The sequence below is a fragment of the Schizosaccharomyces osmophilus genome, chromosome 2 (assembly GCF_027921745.1).
Source record: "Schizosaccharomyces osmophilus chromosome 2, complete sequence".
Classification (NCBI taxonomy): Eukaryota; Fungi; Ascomycota; class Schizosaccharomycetes; order Schizosaccharomycetales; family Schizosaccharomycetaceae; genus Schizosaccharomyces; species Schizosaccharomyces osmophilus.
Genome location: NC_079239.1, coordinates 2,324,153 through 2,342,589, shown reverse-complemented (window position 1 = coordinate 2,342,589; position 18,437 = coordinate 2,324,153). Strand labels below are relative to the sequence as shown.

At 38.9% G+C, this 18,437-nt stretch overlaps 10 protein-coding genes and 1 non-coding gene across 11 annotated transcripts; 4 read left to right on the top strand and 7 right to left on the bottom strand.

Moving 5' to 3' along the window:
* Nucleotides 1–67: 67 nt before the first annotated feature.
* On the bottom strand, nucleotides 68–1,725 carry rpt1 (19S proteasome base subcomplex ATPase subunit Rpt1; the record flags this gene model as incomplete). Its single annotated transcript, XM_056182355.1, has 5 exons — nucleotides 68–290; nucleotides 344–834; nucleotides 900–1,306; nucleotides 1,446–1,527; nucleotides 1,579–1,725. The coding sequence occupies 5 exons, from the start codon at nucleotides 1,723–1,725 to the stop codon at nucleotides 68–70; spliced, it is 1,350 nt and encodes a 449-aa protein (XP_056038447.1).
* Nucleotides 1,726–2,194: 469 nt separating this feature from the next.
* Nucleotides 2,195–3,173, bottom strand: qcr6 (ubiquinol-cytochrome-c reductase complex subunit 8, hinge protein; the record flags this gene model as incomplete). Its single annotated transcript, XM_056182354.1, has 4 exons — nucleotides 2,195–2,373; nucleotides 2,464–2,661; nucleotides 2,713–2,784; nucleotides 2,966–3,173. 4 exons carry the CDS (start codon nucleotides 3,171–3,173, stop codon nucleotides 2,195–2,197), a joined length of 657 nt encoding a protein of 218 aa, XP_056038448.1.
* Nucleotides 3,174–4,280: 1,107 nt separating this feature from the next.
* On the top strand, nucleotides 4,281–6,641 carry ogm4 (ER membrane protein O-mannosyltransferase Ogm4; the record flags this gene model as incomplete). Its single annotated transcript, XM_056182353.1, has 1 exon — nucleotides 4,281–6,641. One exon carries the CDS (start codon nucleotides 4,281–4,283, stop codon nucleotides 6,639–6,641), a length of 2,361 nt encoding a protein of 786 aa, XP_056038449.1.
* Nucleotides 6,642–7,058: 417 nt separating this feature from the next.
* Nucleotides 7,059–7,385, bottom strand: SOMG_03562 (uncharacterized protein; the record flags this gene model as incomplete). Its single annotated transcript, XM_056182352.1, has 2 exons — nucleotides 7,059–7,091; nucleotides 7,179–7,385. The coding sequence occupies 2 exons, from the start codon at nucleotides 7,383–7,385 to the stop codon at nucleotides 7,059–7,061; spliced, it is 240 nt and encodes a 79-aa protein (XP_056038450.1).
* Nucleotides 7,386–7,515: 130 nt separating this feature from the next.
* On the top strand, nucleotides 7,516–8,587 carry chp2 (heterochromatin (HP1) family chromodomain protein Chp2; the record flags this gene model as incomplete). The annotated part of the gene is made up of 2 exons (XM_056182351.1): nucleotides 7,516–7,950; nucleotides 7,994–8,587. The coding sequence occupies 2 exons, from the start codon at nucleotides 7,516–7,518 to the stop codon at nucleotides 8,585–8,587; spliced, it is 1,029 nt and encodes a 342-aa protein (XP_056038451.1).
* Nucleotides 8,588–8,874: 287 nt separating this feature from the next.
* On the top strand, nucleotides 8,875–9,258 carry rpl3201 (60S ribosomal protein L32; the record flags this gene model as incomplete). Its single annotated transcript, XM_056182350.1, has 1 exon — nucleotides 8,875–9,258. The coding sequence occupies one exon, from the start codon at nucleotides 8,875–8,877 to the stop codon at nucleotides 9,256–9,258; it is 384 nt and encodes a 127-aa protein (XP_056038056.1).
* Nucleotides 9,259–9,961: 703 nt separating this feature from the next.
* las1 (Las1 pre-rRNA processing protein) lies at nucleotides 9,962–11,386 on the bottom strand (the record flags this gene model as incomplete). The annotated part of the gene is made up of 1 exon (XM_056182349.1): nucleotides 9,962–11,386. One exon carries the CDS (start codon nucleotides 11,384–11,386, stop codon nucleotides 9,962–9,964), a length of 1,425 nt encoding a protein of 474 aa, XP_056037550.1.
* A 522-nt stretch (nucleotides 11,387–11,908) lies between these two features.
* On the bottom strand, nucleotides 11,909–14,370 carry sec27 (coatomer beta' subunit; the record flags this gene model as incomplete). The annotated part of the gene is made up of 2 exons (XM_056182348.1): nucleotides 11,909–14,278; nucleotides 14,353–14,370. The coding sequence occupies 2 exons, from the start codon at nucleotides 14,368–14,370 to the stop codon at nucleotides 11,909–11,911; spliced, it is 2,388 nt and encodes a 795-aa protein (XP_056038107.1).
* A 393-nt stretch (nucleotides 14,371–14,763) lies between these two features.
* Nucleotides 14,764–14,835, bottom strand: SOMG_20186. The gene has a single exon. It is a non-coding gene; the product is annotated as a tRNA-Thr (tRNA).
* Nucleotides 14,836–15,232: 397 nt separating this feature from the next.
* On the top strand, nucleotides 15,233–16,684 carry utp6 (U3 snoRNP-associated protein Utp6; the record flags this gene model as incomplete). The annotated part of the gene is made up of 1 exon (XM_056182347.1): nucleotides 15,233–16,684. The coding sequence occupies one exon, from the start codon at nucleotides 15,233–15,235 to the stop codon at nucleotides 16,682–16,684; it is 1,452 nt and encodes a 483-aa protein (XP_056038101.1).
* A 168-nt stretch (nucleotides 16,685–16,852) lies between these two features.
* SOMG_03556 (multiple inositol polyphosphate phosphatase) lies at nucleotides 16,853–18,238 on the bottom strand (the record flags this gene model as incomplete). Its single annotated transcript, XM_056182346.1, has 1 exon — nucleotides 16,853–18,238. One exon carries the CDS (start codon nucleotides 18,236–18,238, stop codon nucleotides 16,853–16,855), a length of 1,386 nt encoding a protein of 461 aa, XP_056038100.1.
* Between the last annotated feature and the right edge of the window lie 199 nt (nucleotides 18,239–18,437).

Sequence of the window (18,437 nt, the reverse complement as noted above, 5' to 3'; positions counted from 1 at the left end):
TTCATTGAACTAAAATCTATTGGCTGGTTTTTCATAAAGAATAATGCAACATGACATATGGAATCATCTAGGAACTCATGTTCATATAATCGGCCGTACTACTAAACTTTTGGTTACCTTTAACAACCTTTTGTACAGAATCGAGGAAATCTTTTTCTGTAGCTACCCTTCTCCTAGCACGGATTGCAAACATTCCTGCCTCGGTACAGACAGACCGTAATTCGGCACCAGTTTGTGAGGGACAAAGACGTGCAATTAACTCCCATCGGATATCTTTATCAATCGCCATACTATTTTAAGTTAATATAATAATGATCGTCATACTAATTAAAGAAGAACATACCTCTTAGCATGAATACGTAAAATGTTTGCTCTGCCCTCTAAGTCGGGTAGACCAAACTCAACTTTACGATCGATACGGCCAGGACGCATCAAAGCTTCATCTAAAGTATTTGGTCGGTTGGTAGCAAAAAGAACTTTAATGTTACCACGGGGATCGAAACCGTCAAGTTGGGTAATTAATTCTAACATGGTTCTTTGGACTTCATTATCACCACCGGCGCCATCGTCAAAACGAGCACCTCCAATAGCATCAATTTCATCAAAAAAGATAATACAAGCTTTCTTCGTCCGGGCCATTTCGAAAAGCTCACGAACCATACGGGCACCCTCACCGACATATTTTTGAACCAACTCTGAACCAATAACGCGAATGAAGGTAGCATCAGTTCGATTGGCTACGGCACGAGCACACAAGGTTTTACCAGTACCAGGGGGACCGTAAAGCATGACACCTTTTGGAGGATCGATACCCAACTTTATAAAACGCTCGGGCTGTTACTATGTTAGCTTAGTTCTTTAGAAACAAAAACAAAAGCCGTTTTGGCTGCGCAACATACAGAAAGTAAAGGAAGTTCCACGACTTCACGCAAACGCTCAATTTGTTCCTTACAGCCACCAACATCACCGTATGTAATATCGGGCTTCTCCTCGACTTGCATCATTGTAACAGAAGGATCAATTTTGGGAGGGAGAGGTAGCTGAATGGAATATTTGCTTCGATCACAACCAACTCGCATTCCCTCTTCGATATCAGTAGGACTAACTCGTTCTCCTAAACTAACAACGAACTTGGCAATTTGCTTTAGGTTAATCACGTAACCATTTTTTTCGGCAGACTGTTCATTTTCGATAATTTTTGTACATCTAGCAACTTGCAAAGGTTGCTCTTCACTCATTCTTTGGCGATCGGCAGCAACATCCCAGAAAGAAAGGGGAGCTAAACCAGTGTCTGATTCTTTGATGCCTGCCATGTGTTAGTATATATTCGTAAATACAAACGCAAAAAGAACGATGTCAAAGATTTTCTTCCCTGAAATCGCATTGCAATCTCATAAAGCTAAATACCAAGCTAATCGTTCTTCAATTAAGCATGGTAGACATACCAACAGTGTCATTTATCCGCTTCAAAACAGCCTCTGTTTCTTCCTTAGTAGTCGTTAAGTCTTTGGCATACGGTCCAGTGGCCTATCGTTGTCTGTTAGTTTCAAGCAAGAAAGCCAAAGTTTGACGACATACGTAGCTCTTAAGCAACTCAATGTCTCCTTCATCTAAAGGAGGTGGATTTTTCTCATCTTTTTCTTCTGAATTAACCTGCTTTGGTTGCTTTTCCCAGTCTTCTTTAGGTGGCATTGTAGTTGGTGAAGGATGGAATTCGTTCGACATACCTCAATAATACCAATTGAAGAGCAAATTGCGTAGTACGGTTCAATGCGGTAAGCGGAAATTAATAATTCAATTTGAATACGAAAACTATACAGAAAAAAAGTTGAATATGAATTTACAATCAATAGAAGAATGAAATACATTCCACGAGAATGGATTTTGATGATTCAAAAGGCGATGATTATTTTCTTTTTGTGTTTCGGTACGAAGGAGGAGCTTCCAACATACAAGGAAAGGATACTCTTCGTACAAGGACTATGGAGGGAGGAAAGCACAAAGTATCCGCTCCTTTACAGACTCAAGTTTATGAGATTCAAGACATGGTTAAGTTACGTCTTTATAAACATAAACGTGAAACAGACGGGAAAAACAAGACACATTGGGTCAACCACACAAACTGCACAACGCTCAAAGATGGGGAAAATTATGAAAAGAAAGACATTAGGGAAAAACCCCAAAAAAAGGCGCTTTAAACAAGCTGCTTGAAAATCTGGGGATCAGCACAATCACGAGCACAGTGGTAAAGGTGGAAGAATTCTTCTAAACAGTCTTCAGAGTTGTCACCCTTTTCCAATTTTTCTGTGACACGGGTAGTACATTCATCGAAATGGTGCTTAGCTTCATGGCACACGGGAGCCTCCTTACATTCTTTGAATTCGTTAGTATGAAATAAATGGTGTAGATTTTTTTGTTAATTTAGTCATCCATTTGACTTTAATATTTAGCAAAAGAGCTTACCTTCAATCTTGGTATCCAAAGGATCAACAAGTTCTTCTTCCTCTTCTTCTTCTTCTTCCTCAGGTTGTTCTTGTTCTTGTTCTTGCTCGGGTTGTTCTTGCTCTTGCTCACCCTGTTCAGGTTGAGGTTGGCTGGTCTCGGCAACTTCTTGGGGGGCTTCCTCGGAAGGCTTTTGTTCTTCTTCTTCTTGAGGAGTTTCTAATTCCATCCCGTTAGTTTTCTGTCAATTGGAAACAAGGCATCACCCACCTTTTGGTTCCTCCTTTTGTTCGTTACCAGAGATAACACTTTGTTTGGATTCTTCCACATTGGTCATTTGTTCTAAAAAGAGATTGTCAGTAATGCATGTCCGTTGTGATCAGTGCATAAGGAGCTCGTGAAAAAATAAAATAAAAAAGGAACCCCGTTTTGCTACGGAATGAAATCAATCCAACAATTGATTTCCTATTGGATGGTACATCACCATTCAAGCGATCCAAATTACCGATATTTGTCCACATACCTTGATCCTTCAATTTCAAGTTTTCTTCCCGAGCGACCCTAGACTTAGTGGTTTCCATGGGAGAATCCTCTGGATTCTGGGTATCAAAATCTTTCTTAGAAGGGACTTGTTCATTGAATTCTTTACGATTAGGAATGTCCGAAGCTTCCGCTTCTGCTGCAATCGGAGTAAAGAGAGAGGAACTGAAGATATTTTTCAAAAAAGACATGCTGCTCAAGAATCTAATGCTATGTTAATACACATATTCGCTTTTTCTTTGCTTCTTTTCCTTACGAAATAAGGTGGCTGCTGCAAACAAGAGATGGGTAGTTGGCAGGAATCTATTGACAGAGCACAAGTGACGAAGTGACTCTGTAAACCACTACTGGATACAATCGCCAAGGTTAACATTGGCTACAGAAAATTATTCAGCGATTTCATTGCGACCACTCAAAAAATCAACATTCTTTCCAAATTTAGTTTTCTTTTAAACAGGTTTCTCATTTTCCACTGTATTTTTTCCTCAAAATTACATATTTTCAGGATACCGTGATGTTTTACTTTTCGTTGTTGGTTTTTCATATTGCGTACTACTTCGGTAGTTGTGATAGTACACTGCGTTGGGGGTCGTATATGTAAACAAACAAAAGTATAATAATCAAAAAATAAATAAAGAAAAAAAGGGCAAACATCAATTAAAAGAGACTCTATTCTATGGATCCACAAGACAATAGCATTGCTATTTCAGAACGCTTGTGTTAAGAATGAAAGGACATAGGTATTCGCAAATGCACTCCTTCACACTAAGAGCATAGGCTTCTATACTCAATTCAGAACTCAAAGGAAAGGAATTAGAAGTATTGAAAGGACTTCATGGAATGCCTCCTACATGGAGCTCATCTACCTACCGTGTATTGATGGAAGGGCACACAATAGAACCATGGGATTCGCTTCATCTCATTGAATGAAGCCAATTCTTCTCCCCTTTTCTGCTTTCTTTCTTAAAAAGTTATAAAGTTAAAAAAAAAAAAGATTCCTTTTCTCTTTCCTTTCCCTTTCATTATTCTTTCTGTGAAAACAATACTACGCTAGCTATCACTATCCTATACCTTTTCTTTGTTCTAACAGTAGGATTACCCAGGTTTTCTTTGTTTCTTCCTAGGGCAACAAACTCTGTCAAACAGCAAAAGGAGCTTTCCTCTTCCTTTCCTCTTCCTTATAGATGTCCTATATTTGTCACTAAAAAACTTTCCAAGACCAATTTCTTGATTTCAGCCGCGTTTTGTGTGTGTGTGTGTGTCTCTCTCTCTACCTCTCTCTCCATTAATCATAAGCAATGAGACCGACAGTTAGTGAAAAGTCGGGAAAGAAAAATCAAAAGTCATCCAAGCAAAAGGGATCGACTAGCAGACCTTCTTCTCCATCTCAAACTCCCTCTCCTTATCCTTCTGCTTCTTCTTCTCCTTTGCCTGAAAAAGAAAAATCATCGAGTAAGCCGCGTACCGTTTCATCTTCTGGCTCTTCCAAAAATACATTTTTGTTCAAATTGGCTCAATATTTGATTGTTATCATTTCTTTTTTGACCAGGTTTTGGAAACTTCATATTCCTAATGAAGTTGTTTTTGATGAAGTCCACTTTGGCAAGTTTGCAAGCTATTACTTACAAGGAAAGTACTTTTTTGACCTTCATCCTCCCTTCGCCAAGCTCGTCTTGGCCTTTGTAGCTTGGCTTGCTGGCTACGATGGTCACTATCTTTTTGACAACATTGGTGATAACTACAAAGATTATGGTGTTCCTTATGTCGCTATCCGTGCTTGGCCAGCTCTCTTAAGTTCTTTTGTTCCTCCTCTTGTCTTTTTGACCATGAAGGAATCTGGCTATGAACTTTGGACTTGCTTGATCTCTGCTTGTTTGGTTCTTTTTGATAATGCTCATGTAACGGAAGGCCGTTTGATTCTTTTGGATGCTACCTTGATATTTTCCATGATCGCTGCCGTATACTGTTACATTCGCTTCTTCAAGCTTCGTCATTCTCCCTTTTCCCGAGCTTGGTGGAGCTGGCTCTTCCTTACTGGTGTATGCCTTTCTTGTACTATAAGCACAAAATACGTTGGATTGTTTACCTTTTTGTCCATAGGCTTAAGCGTGTGCTTGGAGCTGTGGTATCTTTGGGATATTAAAACCGGTCTTCCCATACACCGATTTGCTAGCCATTTCTTGGCACGCTTTTTTTGCTTGATTGTATTTCCTTTTGCTCTTTATCTCTTTTGGTTCTTTTTGCATTTTCAACTCTTGACAACTAGCGGTCCTGGTGACTCTTTTATGTCTTTACAATTTCAGGAAACTCTTGATGAAAACCCAATTTCTGCTAATGCCACTGGTGTTAATTACTACGACGTTGTTACAATCAAGCATATGGGAACAAATGCATTCCTTCATTCTCATCTTGACAGATACCCTATTCCTTATGATGACGGCCGTGTTTCTTCCGGCGGTCAGCAGGTCACTGGTTACCCCTTCGAAGATGACAATAACTACTGGATGATCTTGCCTCACGATCACTATGCTGAGTCAAAATACAAGCCGAACATGCCTGTAAAGAACACTGACTATATCAAGTTACACCATGTAGGCACGAATACGGACTTGGTCACCCATGATGTAGCTTCTCCTTATAATCCTACGAATGAAGAGTTTACCACAGTTTCCGTAGATGAATCTGCAGACGAAAAACACGAACTTACTTTGTTCCAACTTTTGATAAGTGATGAAGTGTCCCATGATCGACAAATTTTCACCAAGGCTATGAGCTTTAAGCTAATTCATAAGCTTACTAATGTAGCTATGTGGTCTGATCCTAAGCCGCTTCCTGACTGGGGATTTAGCCAGCAGGAAATAAACGGTGCTAAAAATATCCTATCTGGTCCTATTTTTTGGATGTTCGATGATATCGTCGGCTTACCCGAAGAGAGAGTCAACAAAGAAAGACGCGTACCTAAGAAGCTTTCTTTCTTCAAAAAGTATATTGAGCTTCAACTTGTCATGTTCCGTCAAAATAATCTGTTAACAGAATCTCATCCTTATAGCTCTACTCCTTCAGATTGGTTCACACTCCATCATGGCATTGCCTTCTGGGCAAAGAATGAAGAGAATAAGCAAATTTACCTTCTTGGAAATCCCATTGGTTGGTGGTTAATCGGTGGTATTGTCATAACTACTACTGTAGTTGCAAGCGCAGAGATGCTGTTGCACCAACGTGGAATAGTTACGTTGCTTCCCAGCGTTCGCAATCATTTCTATCGCTCGATAATGTTCTTTTACGCCACGTATATGTTCCATTACATTCCTTTTTATCTTATGGGACGGCAATTGTTTTTGCATCACTACTTACCTGCCCAGGTTGCGGGTGCTATGTTATGTGGTGCTTTTATTCAATTAGCTTGCATGAAATCTTTCAGACTACCAATATCACCAGGAGTTCAGCAGCCAGCGGATGTTGACAGCCATGGTTATGCCAAGTCTGTTAGGAGAAAGGGTTATATTTTCCAGGCTCTGTTCTCTCTTGTTCTAGCCGCTATCCTTGGCTATTGTTTTATTTTCTTCGCCCCTATGACCTATGGTGATGTTAGTTTAAGTGTCCCTGAATGGCTTCGTCGTAAATGGCTTGAGAGCTGGGTTTTCCAGTATCAAAAATAAAATGGCCATTCAAATGAGAAGGCTGCTAATTATACTCTCATTTCAATTTGACTGGTGCATTTTCTGAAACCTCTATAAAACTCTATATCGTTTCGTTTTATTAATAAGTGACGATTTGAACAAGGCTTTGTTGAAGCCTTGTTTAATAGTCGAATCTAGATTCATGAAGATTTCCTATTATGCAAACTAGATTAGTCTGCATGCCTACTATAATACTTTTACCCTCATGATTACTTTTTTTTTTTTTTTTTGAATTTTTTAACAATCAGAACTTTGGATTATTGTTGTCATAAATACGTTTACAATAACTGTATATAGAATAATTAAGTAGATTAATCAAAAATTGATTTACATCGTCTTCCTCTGATTGTTCCCTCAAAAAGGTGATTAATGATTTATCACCTACACTTTCAAATTTTATAAAGCAACAACATAAAAAGCACTTACTAGCTATGAAAAAAAAAAAAAAAAAAAAACAAACAAAACAAAATATCGTACTGACTGGAATTACTAAGTTATGATTTGAACGCTTCATACGCTTCCTCTGATTTCACCTTCGTTATCAATACTTCCGTTTTGTACAAAAATCAAAAATCCTTCTCTTTGGTAAACTTTACAGCTTAAGAAAAGACTCGGAGAAAATATATAGCTGGATTTCCCTATCAAATTGATAGTTGCTGTATGTTTGAATTGAAGAGAAGAAGAATCCTTGTTTTTTGAAACGTTGTCATTTCTGTCAACCATACTTTTATTATAGCAGTGTTCCACGCCTTGAACCGCTATACAAAAGTACCTTTTGGAATGTATATTAGAAACTGAATGTCTTTCTTCCTCGTTTATTGTTTTTGACGCACTTAATATTTTTTTGTATAATATGGTGAAAACTGCATCCTTAAATTTAATGAGTAATTTAATAATGAAAGGTGAATCCGCCTCTTCAGACAAGAATGCTAAAGCCGTTAACGATGAGGTACATAATCCAGCATCTTTTTCCTCTAATGCTGATGCTGAAGAGGATGACAAAATCTTCGAATTTGATGATCCAGCAGCTAATTCAGCTACTTCTCAGCATGAAAAAGATGGAAGCATAATACCATCTACTTTTGACAGGGCAGAATCTACTGCTTCAAGTGACTCTGATCCTCTTGAGCACAAGGTGAACACAAAGAAAAAGAGTGAAACAGAGCAGGTTGAGTCTGCATCAAGCCCCAATTCACCACTCTTTGGCTCTGAAAAGTCTGAAGGTTCCGATGGGTCTGACGAAGAAGAATATATAGTAGAAGCGGTATTAGATGCTAGACTGAAAAAGGTTTGTTGAATTCATTCGAGTCATAAGCTAACCCGCTGTACAGAATGGAATTGGATATCAATATTATCTAAAATGGGAAGGATACGATGATCCGGAAGACAATACTTGGAATGAAGAAGAAGATTGTGTCGGATGTCAAGAGTTAGTGAACCAATTTTGGAAGAAAAAAGGCGGGAAACCTCCTATTAACATGTTGAGAAACAAGCGGAAAGCAGGTTCTGTGATTCGATCAGGATCATCATCAGGAATAAAAAACGACGATGATTTACAACCCCCATTCTCTACATATTCTCGTAAACGACGAAAATCTGTCTCAAAGTTGAAGAAACACGAAGACAATTCGGTTATTGAGCCCTCGTTATCTCCGCTACTGCACTCAAAATCTCCTACTATTGACTCATATCTTGCTCTGCGAAAAACCAATGGTTTTAAGCCTCCTTTCCACATAAAGAGTTGGGAGGACTTGGTGGACAAGGTGGAGACTGTACAAAAGTTAAAAAATGGCAAAATTCTTGTGAAACTTCATTGGAAAGATGGACAACAATCTACTCATGACAATGTTATTGTTCACCATAAATGCCCTCTTCACATCATCCGGTTTTACGAAGATCATTTGAATTTCGAGGAAGAATTATAGGAACGATACCGTCATGACAAGTTACAATTATGACTTCTTTTCATCATTCCCGAAAACTGTTTGACGTGAACCTACGAGCTAATCGGATTCCAAGATACGGACACCTGTTAATGATCATGCAATGAAATTTGTTTAGTTTAATTCCATTATTATTTACTAAGGTACTATTTTGAAATGTCATATCGAATATACCGAGGTGTAGCGTACCTAAGTTTTGAGCAGTCACAAAATTTACGGTACGCCAAAGGTGAAATTTCAGTTCCTCTACAACAACCAAGGTCGACAGAATGGCTGCCCTTAAGATTGTCAAGAAGCATACCAAGCCCTTCAGACGCCATCAGTCTGACCGCTTCCACCGTGTCGGTGAGTCATGGAGAAAGCCCAGAGGTATTGACAACTGTGTCCGTCGCCGCTTCAAGGGTGTTATTCGTATGCCCAAGATTGGTTACGGTAACAACAAGAAGACTAGATACTGCATGCCCAACGGTTTGAAGGCTTTCGTCGTCCGTAACGTTGCTGACGTTGATCTTTTATTGATGCACAACAAGACCTACGCTGCCGAGATTGCTTCTAACGTCTCTGCTCGCAAGCGTGTTGATATCGTTGAAAAGGCTCGTGCTTTGGGTGTTAAGGTCACCAACGCTGGTGCCAAGGTTCGCTCCCAAGAGTAAGCCAGGGAAACATTACGGTTTAATCGAGTTTTGTATACATGATCTCATATCAAAAAAGAGAATGTAATCAGTTTTTATTTTCTGGAGAATTTTGCATTTGTATTATTTTCGTAGAATCTAATAGGGCTAGTAGTTTTGTACAAAGCGTTCTTAGTCGCTACATTATCTTTTTACCAAGATATTATATGTATGTAGACATTGCCATAACTGGTATTCGATATTACTAGTATTTTGATACAATAATTGTATTGTATTATCAAATACGTTATTACAAAAAGTAAAAATCCATTTTTGCGATTGAAATTTATTAAAATCTAGAGAGATATATAAATATACCTCTAGTTGAAAGGTCAAATTTTCAGATTGGAAGATTCGACTGATCTAGCTTAATAAATCGTTCATACTACTTGCTTAGTGAATCAGATCCCTGGAAGCTATTGCTATTTCATCTTAGTAGTACCACAGCATCCAATTTAAGCCAAATATACCATTTACTGAATTGTTATTACATACATATTTTCCACTGAATACTTATTCTCATAACAAGTGAGACTTCGTCTGTGACAGACACAAACAAGTCTGTTATTTATTTTAATTAGTAAATTTCTACTTTACCATGTCATTTAACCAGTATACCCAAAAGATTATTTTAATCCCAAAATTTGTAAGACAGGTTTCTATATGACCCATATATAATCCTGTATCACTCTACAATAAAATGCCCAATGGGTGTGAGCTCAACTTTCGGCTTATACCAAACGCGATTCCGAAAGGCTTGCAGACCGGAAGATTTTGATTCCTCAGGCTCAGCTATGGAGGTTAGTCGGGACGATAGTTGGTTCAAATCTTCTTGCATTTGATCCAGAGTCGTTTCTGGGATGATGTTTTCCTCCTTTGAAAACCCGACGAATTTTGCATCACCCCGATATTGACATAACGGTGCATATTTTTCTTCTAATTCCTTGTCCAAAGGTGATAATTCATTAATAACGGCTCGAGTAAATGGATCACTTCGTTGGATACACACTTCCAGTAATGAAGCTAATTCCATCTGCGTAATTGAAATACTATTCGCCCAAGGCTCTGATTTGTATGCTGCCTTCATCATGTAAATGTACCAGTTGGTTAGGTACATGCACGCTGAATTCCTTTCCTTGTGATCTTCGTCACTTTCATCCCTAAAAAGCGTAGAATTCTGATAATTTAGACTAGCATCGTTAATTTCAGACCACAAAATCGCTCGTAAAGCAGGAAGGAACAAGGAGTGTTTAGAAGCTATAGTTTGTAATAGAGGAAGCCATAAATTAATTGCTTTAGGAAAGAGGTTATTAGTAGTCGCCTTAGAAGGTACTAAAACCTTCTTTTCTAAGAAACATGATACCACAATCTCTAGATTTGTAGTCTCGAGCGCAAAATTTAGATCATGCTCATCGCTTACGAAGGAAGCAAGAATATACGGTAATCGAGAGAAGCTAATAGATACAATTTCAGAACAAATACCCTCGAATTCACGAATATAATGATGTTCTGAAGCTGATTGATTCATCTTCGCAGAAACATTCACCTTTCTCCAGGATCTCCACTTCTTCAAAAGCTCTCTCACCCGCTTCTGTACATCACTCTTGTGTGTTTCATTAACCTCCATTGTATCATCAACTATTCCAGAATTTGCATTTGCTGCACGAATCCAATAGTGATCGTAAAGCCAAGCTAAAGCTCTATATGCGGTTTGTCGTAGTACAGGTAAAGATGGGAGGTCTTCGTGTGTAATTGCATGGCGAATTTCAACAAAGGAAGTTGGTAAATCAATCGACTTTGCTAATATAGCCATTGGTACTGCATATTGCGATTGCTGAATAGGATCTAAGAGACCACTGACGAATCTTGAAATAGACAAAGACAAACTGAGCTTCTGCGAAGCATCACTACTTAAAAGGGACAAAGCCAATTGTGCGGTTGCCTCTATAGAATGAGGAATCCGTCCTCGTGTCGACCATGATTGAACGATTTCTATACCTCGAAATAACGCGCTTGGGTCTGGAATTTCTTCTTGTCCTTCATTATAAAAGCAAGACATTAAGAATAAAAAGTCTTCTTTTGATCTCCAAGGTACTAATTTAAGATCCATGGCGTACAATCATTGCTTGAGGTTGGATTGGCAGTTGCTAAGATGATATTACCTGTCGTAAAAAAATACAGTAACTCCTACGAACATGAATGTTTTTTTTGAGCCTACTTTTCTTCTTAATAATCCTTATAGTTTTCAACAAACCTACGTTTTACATTATTAAAAGCAAGGTAAAAATTTTCGCTACCTTCAGACAAGACTTGACGAATTTTGAAAACTCTTGGCTTGCGGTGTTATTGTAGAAAGCTAGTAAAGAATAAGGAATAATCTGTCTCACTTTTTTTTAGGTAAAATATTCAGTTTTCAAAAAGAGCGGATTTATGGAAACATCAATAAGTAATTATTTAAGTGCGAATCTTTCATATCTGGGCATTAAAGCATTGTCTCAAAGGAAAATTAAGAATTTGTCTAAATTATATTACTTATCTTCCGATGCTTTTAAGTAATTCAATGGGCTCACAACTAAAAGCATTCATGAAAAGAACTTAAAGGGTATTATCAATACGGTTCAAAAATCTTTATTTAATCTTTGATTTCCAAGTCATCAAGAGCTTCAGCAATACGTTCCTTGTGCTTTGCTACCAAGTCAGATTTCCATTCTGGCAATGCATTCTGAACTTCTTCAGGCTTAAACGTACTTGCAAACAAGCTTGCTTCGGCATATCTTTGACTCGAGCGTAAAACATCCAAGCACTTTTCTGGCTGATTGGTTAGCCATGAACAGATAAAACTAGTGTTGCTGATTCCTAATTCACTTGTGAGCTTCGAAAGTTCTTTAAGTCCTTCTTGATTATTGCTGGAAGTATACAACAATAAAAGAGATCCATAATCTTGAGCCTTTTCGAAACTTTCCTGAGCAAGTGCAAAATCCCATGCATTCAGAGCTGCATCTCCAAGTGCACGCCATTTCAACGAGTCGTTAAATGACCTAGCAAGTTCAGCAGCAATGTCCAATCGCTTGGCTTCAATAGCAAGCTCAAACCTTTGAACATTATCGGAAGAAAGCTCCAAGGCAGCCTCCTTATACCCTTGTTTGGCCAAAAAGTCTGAAAGATGCTCACGGTCGGCTTCGGGGATGTTTTCAAGCATGTTACGAGCATTTTCCAATTCTCCCGCTAATACAAATGATTGATACCGAACAGTCGCTAGGTTGAAGGAGTAACTAACGACGTTCATATCACGGTCTGTCAAGTAAATACGAGCGTCACGAGCGACATAACCCAGTAAATAGAAGCTGTGCTCAACATTTGCAATTTTGTAGGTTTGATCACCAATCAGGTAGTTTAAGCGAGCATTGTTGGTGGTATAAATGAATGTGTCATTAATCCACTCACCATTGACTACACTGTCAGGGACATCAGCAAGAGCCTCAAAAGAATCAGCTACACCCTCTTCTTCATCAGCAACATTGTTAGCAACAGCATCGTAGAAAACTTCAGATTTGAAATTCAATAGATACAGTTCGTTAGAACAAGCCAAAATGACATAACGGTGCTCAGGATCCCAATAAACATTACGAGGTTTCACGTCAATCTTTCTAGCTAAAGCATGAGTTTCCCAATCATAAAAGCAAATAAAATCGGAGCCGGCAACACCCAACAAAAAACCACCAAAAATGGTGTCACAAGGATAAGACAAATCTAAGACGGAGCTGCGTTTGGAATTTTTGAAAATCTCAATAGAGCGATCAGAGACACGAGTGGCATAAACATTAGAATCATAACCCCAAGCAAAATCCAAAGCTTTACCGTAAGCTTTATTACGCCAAGCAAGGGCAGTATAAATAATATAATCGCCATTTCCACAAACGGAGACGAAACGACCATTTGGAGAATGCTTGAGGGTTGCAGGATATAACTCGGTAGTACCAAGTTCTTTGACGGAGAGAGCCACGGGGGAGCCTTCACTTAACTCAACTTGTTCTTTTACGGGGCGAATCATAGCAGACATGACTTCGTTATAGTCGCACCAAACAATTTTACCGGAAGTGTCCATTGTGACAGAGGGCTCATCACGGCCCAAAGAGAATGTAATAATTCCATTATCAAAACCTATCGAGATCAAGCCGTTCTCCTTATGTTGTGTTATACACCAAGCACGATCTAAAGAGAAGTTGTAGGATTTAATGAGTGAATAAGAAAGAGTATGCCAGATTTTGACAGTGCCATCTTCACCTCCTGAAATGATGAGAGGGAACTTGGGATGGAAAGCAGCAAAAGATACATTGTTTGTGTGTCCCTCGAGGACGCGTACACAAGCCTTGGTCTGGTAATCCCATATCTTAATCAGCCTATCATCTCCTGAAGTAACTAAATATGGTTTATCGCCAGCAGGGTAATAGCTTACATAGTTGACAACACGATCGTGTGCTTGTAAGGTAAAATTGGCAACGGGAGAGCCAAAATTCCAAACTTTCACGGTTCCGTCGAGGCAGCAAGAAGCAAAGGTGTTTGTATCTTTAGGATTGATGGCGAGACTCATGACATAGCGAGAATGACCTTCAAAAGTCTGAACGCATTTCCAATTTTTCTCCCAGTTAAATGCCTTTATTTTTGTATCATCGGAGCAAGAAAGGACAAATGGCTGAGTAGGATGGACGGCCAGCGCCCGAATGTAATCAGGATGAGCCTCGAATTGAGTTACCTTTTCGCCAGTATTGTAATTGTATACACGAAGCTGAAAGTCATCGCTACCGCAAACGAACCAACCTTTTCTAGCTATAAACAAGCATGAGCGGATTGGAACATCATTAATTTCAAAACTTCGAACGAGAGACTGAGTTGCATAATTCCAAATGGCAACCTGTCCATTATAATGCGAAGCCAGGACCCAAGGCTCCGTGGGGTGAAAATCGACCGCCTTCACACGTTCTGTGTGGGAAAGTAATTTTCTCTACATCCCAAGCGTTAACATCATCATCTCCTTCTCTGCTCTCCTTCATCAAAGAGACAATCACTAAAACATACCTGAAAATCCAAGCGCATCTTGATTCCCACAATACCTCCAACTCCCGCACTTTAAAACAAAAGATTTCAATAGCAAACAAAGAAAAACGTTGCTAAAATGAACGAGTATTCCTCTGGGTACAAGTTGGTGTTGTTGACAAGCTGGTCATTCCAGTACGCACATATGGGAAACGGGAAGGGTAGTGCATAAGGATGTTCACTATACAACATTATTCTACAAAACGGGAGAGTGTTCCGTTACGCAAAATGAAGTAAAGGAACAATGGTAAACAAGAAGCAGGCAATGAATTTGGAGGTTGTATAGCTTGCTTGCTTTTCAAAAGAAAAAAGTACTTTTCAATCGCTCTAAAATCGTCAAGTGGAAATCATTCCTAGTGAGTTCATTCCTGCTCTAGCGAAAAAGAAAAATGTTGCTCCAGCAGTGACTTGAACACTGGACCTCTTGCTTACTAGGCAAGCGCTCTACCACTGAGCTACAAGAGCCAATTGATGTCCAGAAAGGTTAAGAAAACATAACATTTGCATCAAGATTGAACGTTAGCGTTCAAACACAAACGACAAGAAAACGCTATTAAGGGATCTTTTTTTTACTTGATTGATTTAATTGATTTGATTAAAAAACATCTCTCATTCGTCCTAGTGCGATTCACCTGTTTTGTTTCAGATATCCTGTTTTGTGTCCAGGTAACAAGTCGTCTCGTTTAAGAAAGCTTGATTATGCTCCATCTAGAGGGACAACACTTTGAGAAACTTGCCAACGACCGCCCAGCGCGAGATTGGAAATTTCATGCATTCGTACTAAACTTGAGTTGTTTCGTGTAAAAATTTTTGGGATACTAGTTGATTTAGAAGGTCTGATTAATTTATTAGATTTAGCAGGATGGCGGAAAAGGTTCAATACTATTTGGAACGCAGCGTTCCTGAATTGGAAGACTTGTTGGAAAAGAAAATTTTCAACCAAGAAGAAATCAATAGCATTGTAAAGTCTAGAAGAGGTTACGAAGAAAAACTTTCAAGACGACAGGTGAAATTAAGTGACTTTTTGAGTTACATTCAGTATGAAATGACTCTGGAGGCACTCCGTAAAAAGCGTCATAGAAGATTACAGGTTAAGGGAAAGACGACTGTTAGTGATTATGCAGGTGTTCGGAAGATTTTGTATCTGTTTTTGAGAGCTACCAACAAATTTTTTGGCGATTCCACCCTATGGTTGGATTATATCCAATACGCAAAGTCTATTCATGCATCCCATATCGTTGGCAAAATCTGCGCTGCAGCTATTCAAAAGCATCCCAACAACATCCATTTGTGGCTCGTAGCGTGCGATAACGAGTTCACTGAAAATGCAAACATGGCCGCTGCCCGTTCGTTGATGCACAGAGCACTAAGGTTAAACAAGGAAAACCCCATTCTTTGGGCTTCCTATTTTCGTCTTGAGTTGGCTTATATGGCCAAGTTGCATTACCGTTCCGAGATTCTCTTGGCTGCTGACACAGAAAAGGAAGAAGCAGCCTCCTCGGGTCCTTCTGGTGATTCCTTGGATAGCGATCATATACAGCTTCCTTCTATATCCATGGAAGAATATTTAGCTGATAAAACTCACAATGCCAATGGTGTTAACGAAAAGGTGACTTCCGCGATGAATGCCGAGGACTCTGCTAATGCCGCTGAACAAGTGGAAAAGTATGCGAATGTCCTTTACACAATATATTCTACTGCTATAGAAAGCCTTTCTAAACGAGAGAGCGCTGAATTTCTGGTCGCTATTTTTGATCTTTTGTTTGAATGCGCTACCATCCCTGTAGCAAGATATCTCTTGTATGAAAAAATGACTGAAACACTAGATAATGCATTAAAAGATTTGAAAGATGAAGCTGGGGTTGCCTACGGCGCCCTATTACATCGCTGGAGTGTGTACTCGATTTTCTGTAAATTCCATGGTATTTTCCCCGCCAATGCATCTTTACTGCCTTTCATGGGTGTTTTCGCCTCTTCAGCTCCTAATCTTGATCTTATTTCTCGAGTGGTTCAGGATCCTGAGTTTGTTCATGATTTAGAGCTGTCAATCCAAAAATATCAAGCCGTTGTTTCTGACTTGGCCATTTCGTCAAGCTCAAGACAAGAGTTTTACAAGTTATTTATCCAAACTACTTACGAAATTTCTTCATTACCTGCCACTGAAAGCTCCGTTACACTTGCCCTTAACATGTTAACGAACAGCGCGTTTGAAAAGTTGAAGGAGCAACCATTTTTCAAGTTTGATGATCATTTACAAAAAGTTTATGAAGAAGTTCAGACTCGAAATGGTGCTTTGGCAGGAATCACAGCTTAAAGGGGGTTATTTTTACGTAACATAAATGGTTTTTTTGGTTCACTTTTTCACAAAGTTGGATATCACTAGGCATACACTGTTCATCACAAAAAGGATAGGTTCGGGTTTGGTTAAGAGTATTAATATTAATTTAATTTATTAAAAATTAGATTCTTTATTTTTTAATATCTAGTAGTGAACTGTAACATTGGTAGGCTGTGCTTCGCATGCAGCATTAAAGATGTTGGTACCGTTATTAGTAGAATTAACACGAACGGGAGAATTAAGATAAGCAGAAAGCTCACACATACCATCTGAAGAATGAGATGGGCCATAACCACAGTCAGTTAAAGGAAATACTTGCTGGTTAACAAGGTGTCGAACATAATACTTTTGGTCTTGGCATTGGAAAAGCTCAGTGATTAGGTTTCCAGCAAAAGGAACGAATGAAGAAGTTTTAGCAGAATAAGTATAAGGATTAAAAGTAGCCGGTAGAGGGTTTTCATGTGTGATATCAGGGAAGAAACCAAGTGCAGTCTCAACAGCAAAAATATGAGTGTCGTGGGTGAAAGCAAAAAATGTTTTTTGATGATTAGTTTCATTAGAGATGGAACGAAGAGATTCAGCTAAATTGTGGATATAAGCACCGCCCATAATGGATGACCATTCAGAAGCAGGACCGGTATGAAAGGAGAATTTAAGGTCATAATCGTATTCAAAATTGATAACCTCAGAAGGAGTGAAAAGAGAACAAAAGTCACTTTCATCCTTCAAAGCGACCTCAAAGGCACATAAGTAGAAAAAGCTTCTAACATCATCATTCGTGAGATTATAATCTGAAAAGTAAGGGTTGAGACGTGTTTTAATAGGAGACAAAAAAATCTCTTCCCATTCGGAAAGAACATGTTTGGTTTTTTTTTGGTTGATCTTCTTTTCATTGTAGACATTGCAAGCCTTGTGACCAGAAAGAGTGTTAGCGCCAGCTGTCTCGTCCTCAGCAAGGTAAATGTATTTAGTCTTGTTTGCCATTTCTTCTCCAAACATGCCATAGGTGTACCACGTTGCAGACTCGACGACACGATCTTGAGCAGCCGTATTGATTTCGTAAACATCGCTATCGAACAATTTGTTGTATCGAGAAAAAATTTCACGGCCCATTTCAAACAATTCCAAACGGCCACTGCTGGAAAGCTTATCAGCATTGCTGGGATTGATGACTGGGACCCAGGATTTGATAAACTGAAAGGGGTTACCAGGAACTGTATAGTTGATTGGGAAAGTCCCATTGATAAGTTGGTCCTGAACTTGAGCAAGGTAACCAGCATTGGTAATACTGTCGCCCGCAGTTGGATTTCGTGAACCATGGCGTTGCAAAATATGAAGTTGGCGAATTTCGCAAGATTCCGGAAACTTTGAACTTAAGCCAGCGAAATATGGTTCATGGTAAATGCTTAGACTGCCCAGATGTTCTTGAAGATTGAATGTATTCTTGAAAGTTTCAGAATCCGAAACCCGGGCCGATACAGAGCCTACAACGAGAGCAAAGAACCATAGAGAGAAGCTATACAGCCGCATATTAATGAATGTTTTAAAAGAAGCAACCAAGGATTGAGATGAAGATAGGAGGATGTAGATAAAATCCAAAAGTCGCGACGAAGAGTTAGTTTTAAAAGACAGTAAAGAAATGAAAGGAAAAATCCAACAAAGCGAAGATTGTTGTTTACTATACTCTCGATTGTACCTTTTCTAGTACTGTTAAGTACTGTTTTTTATG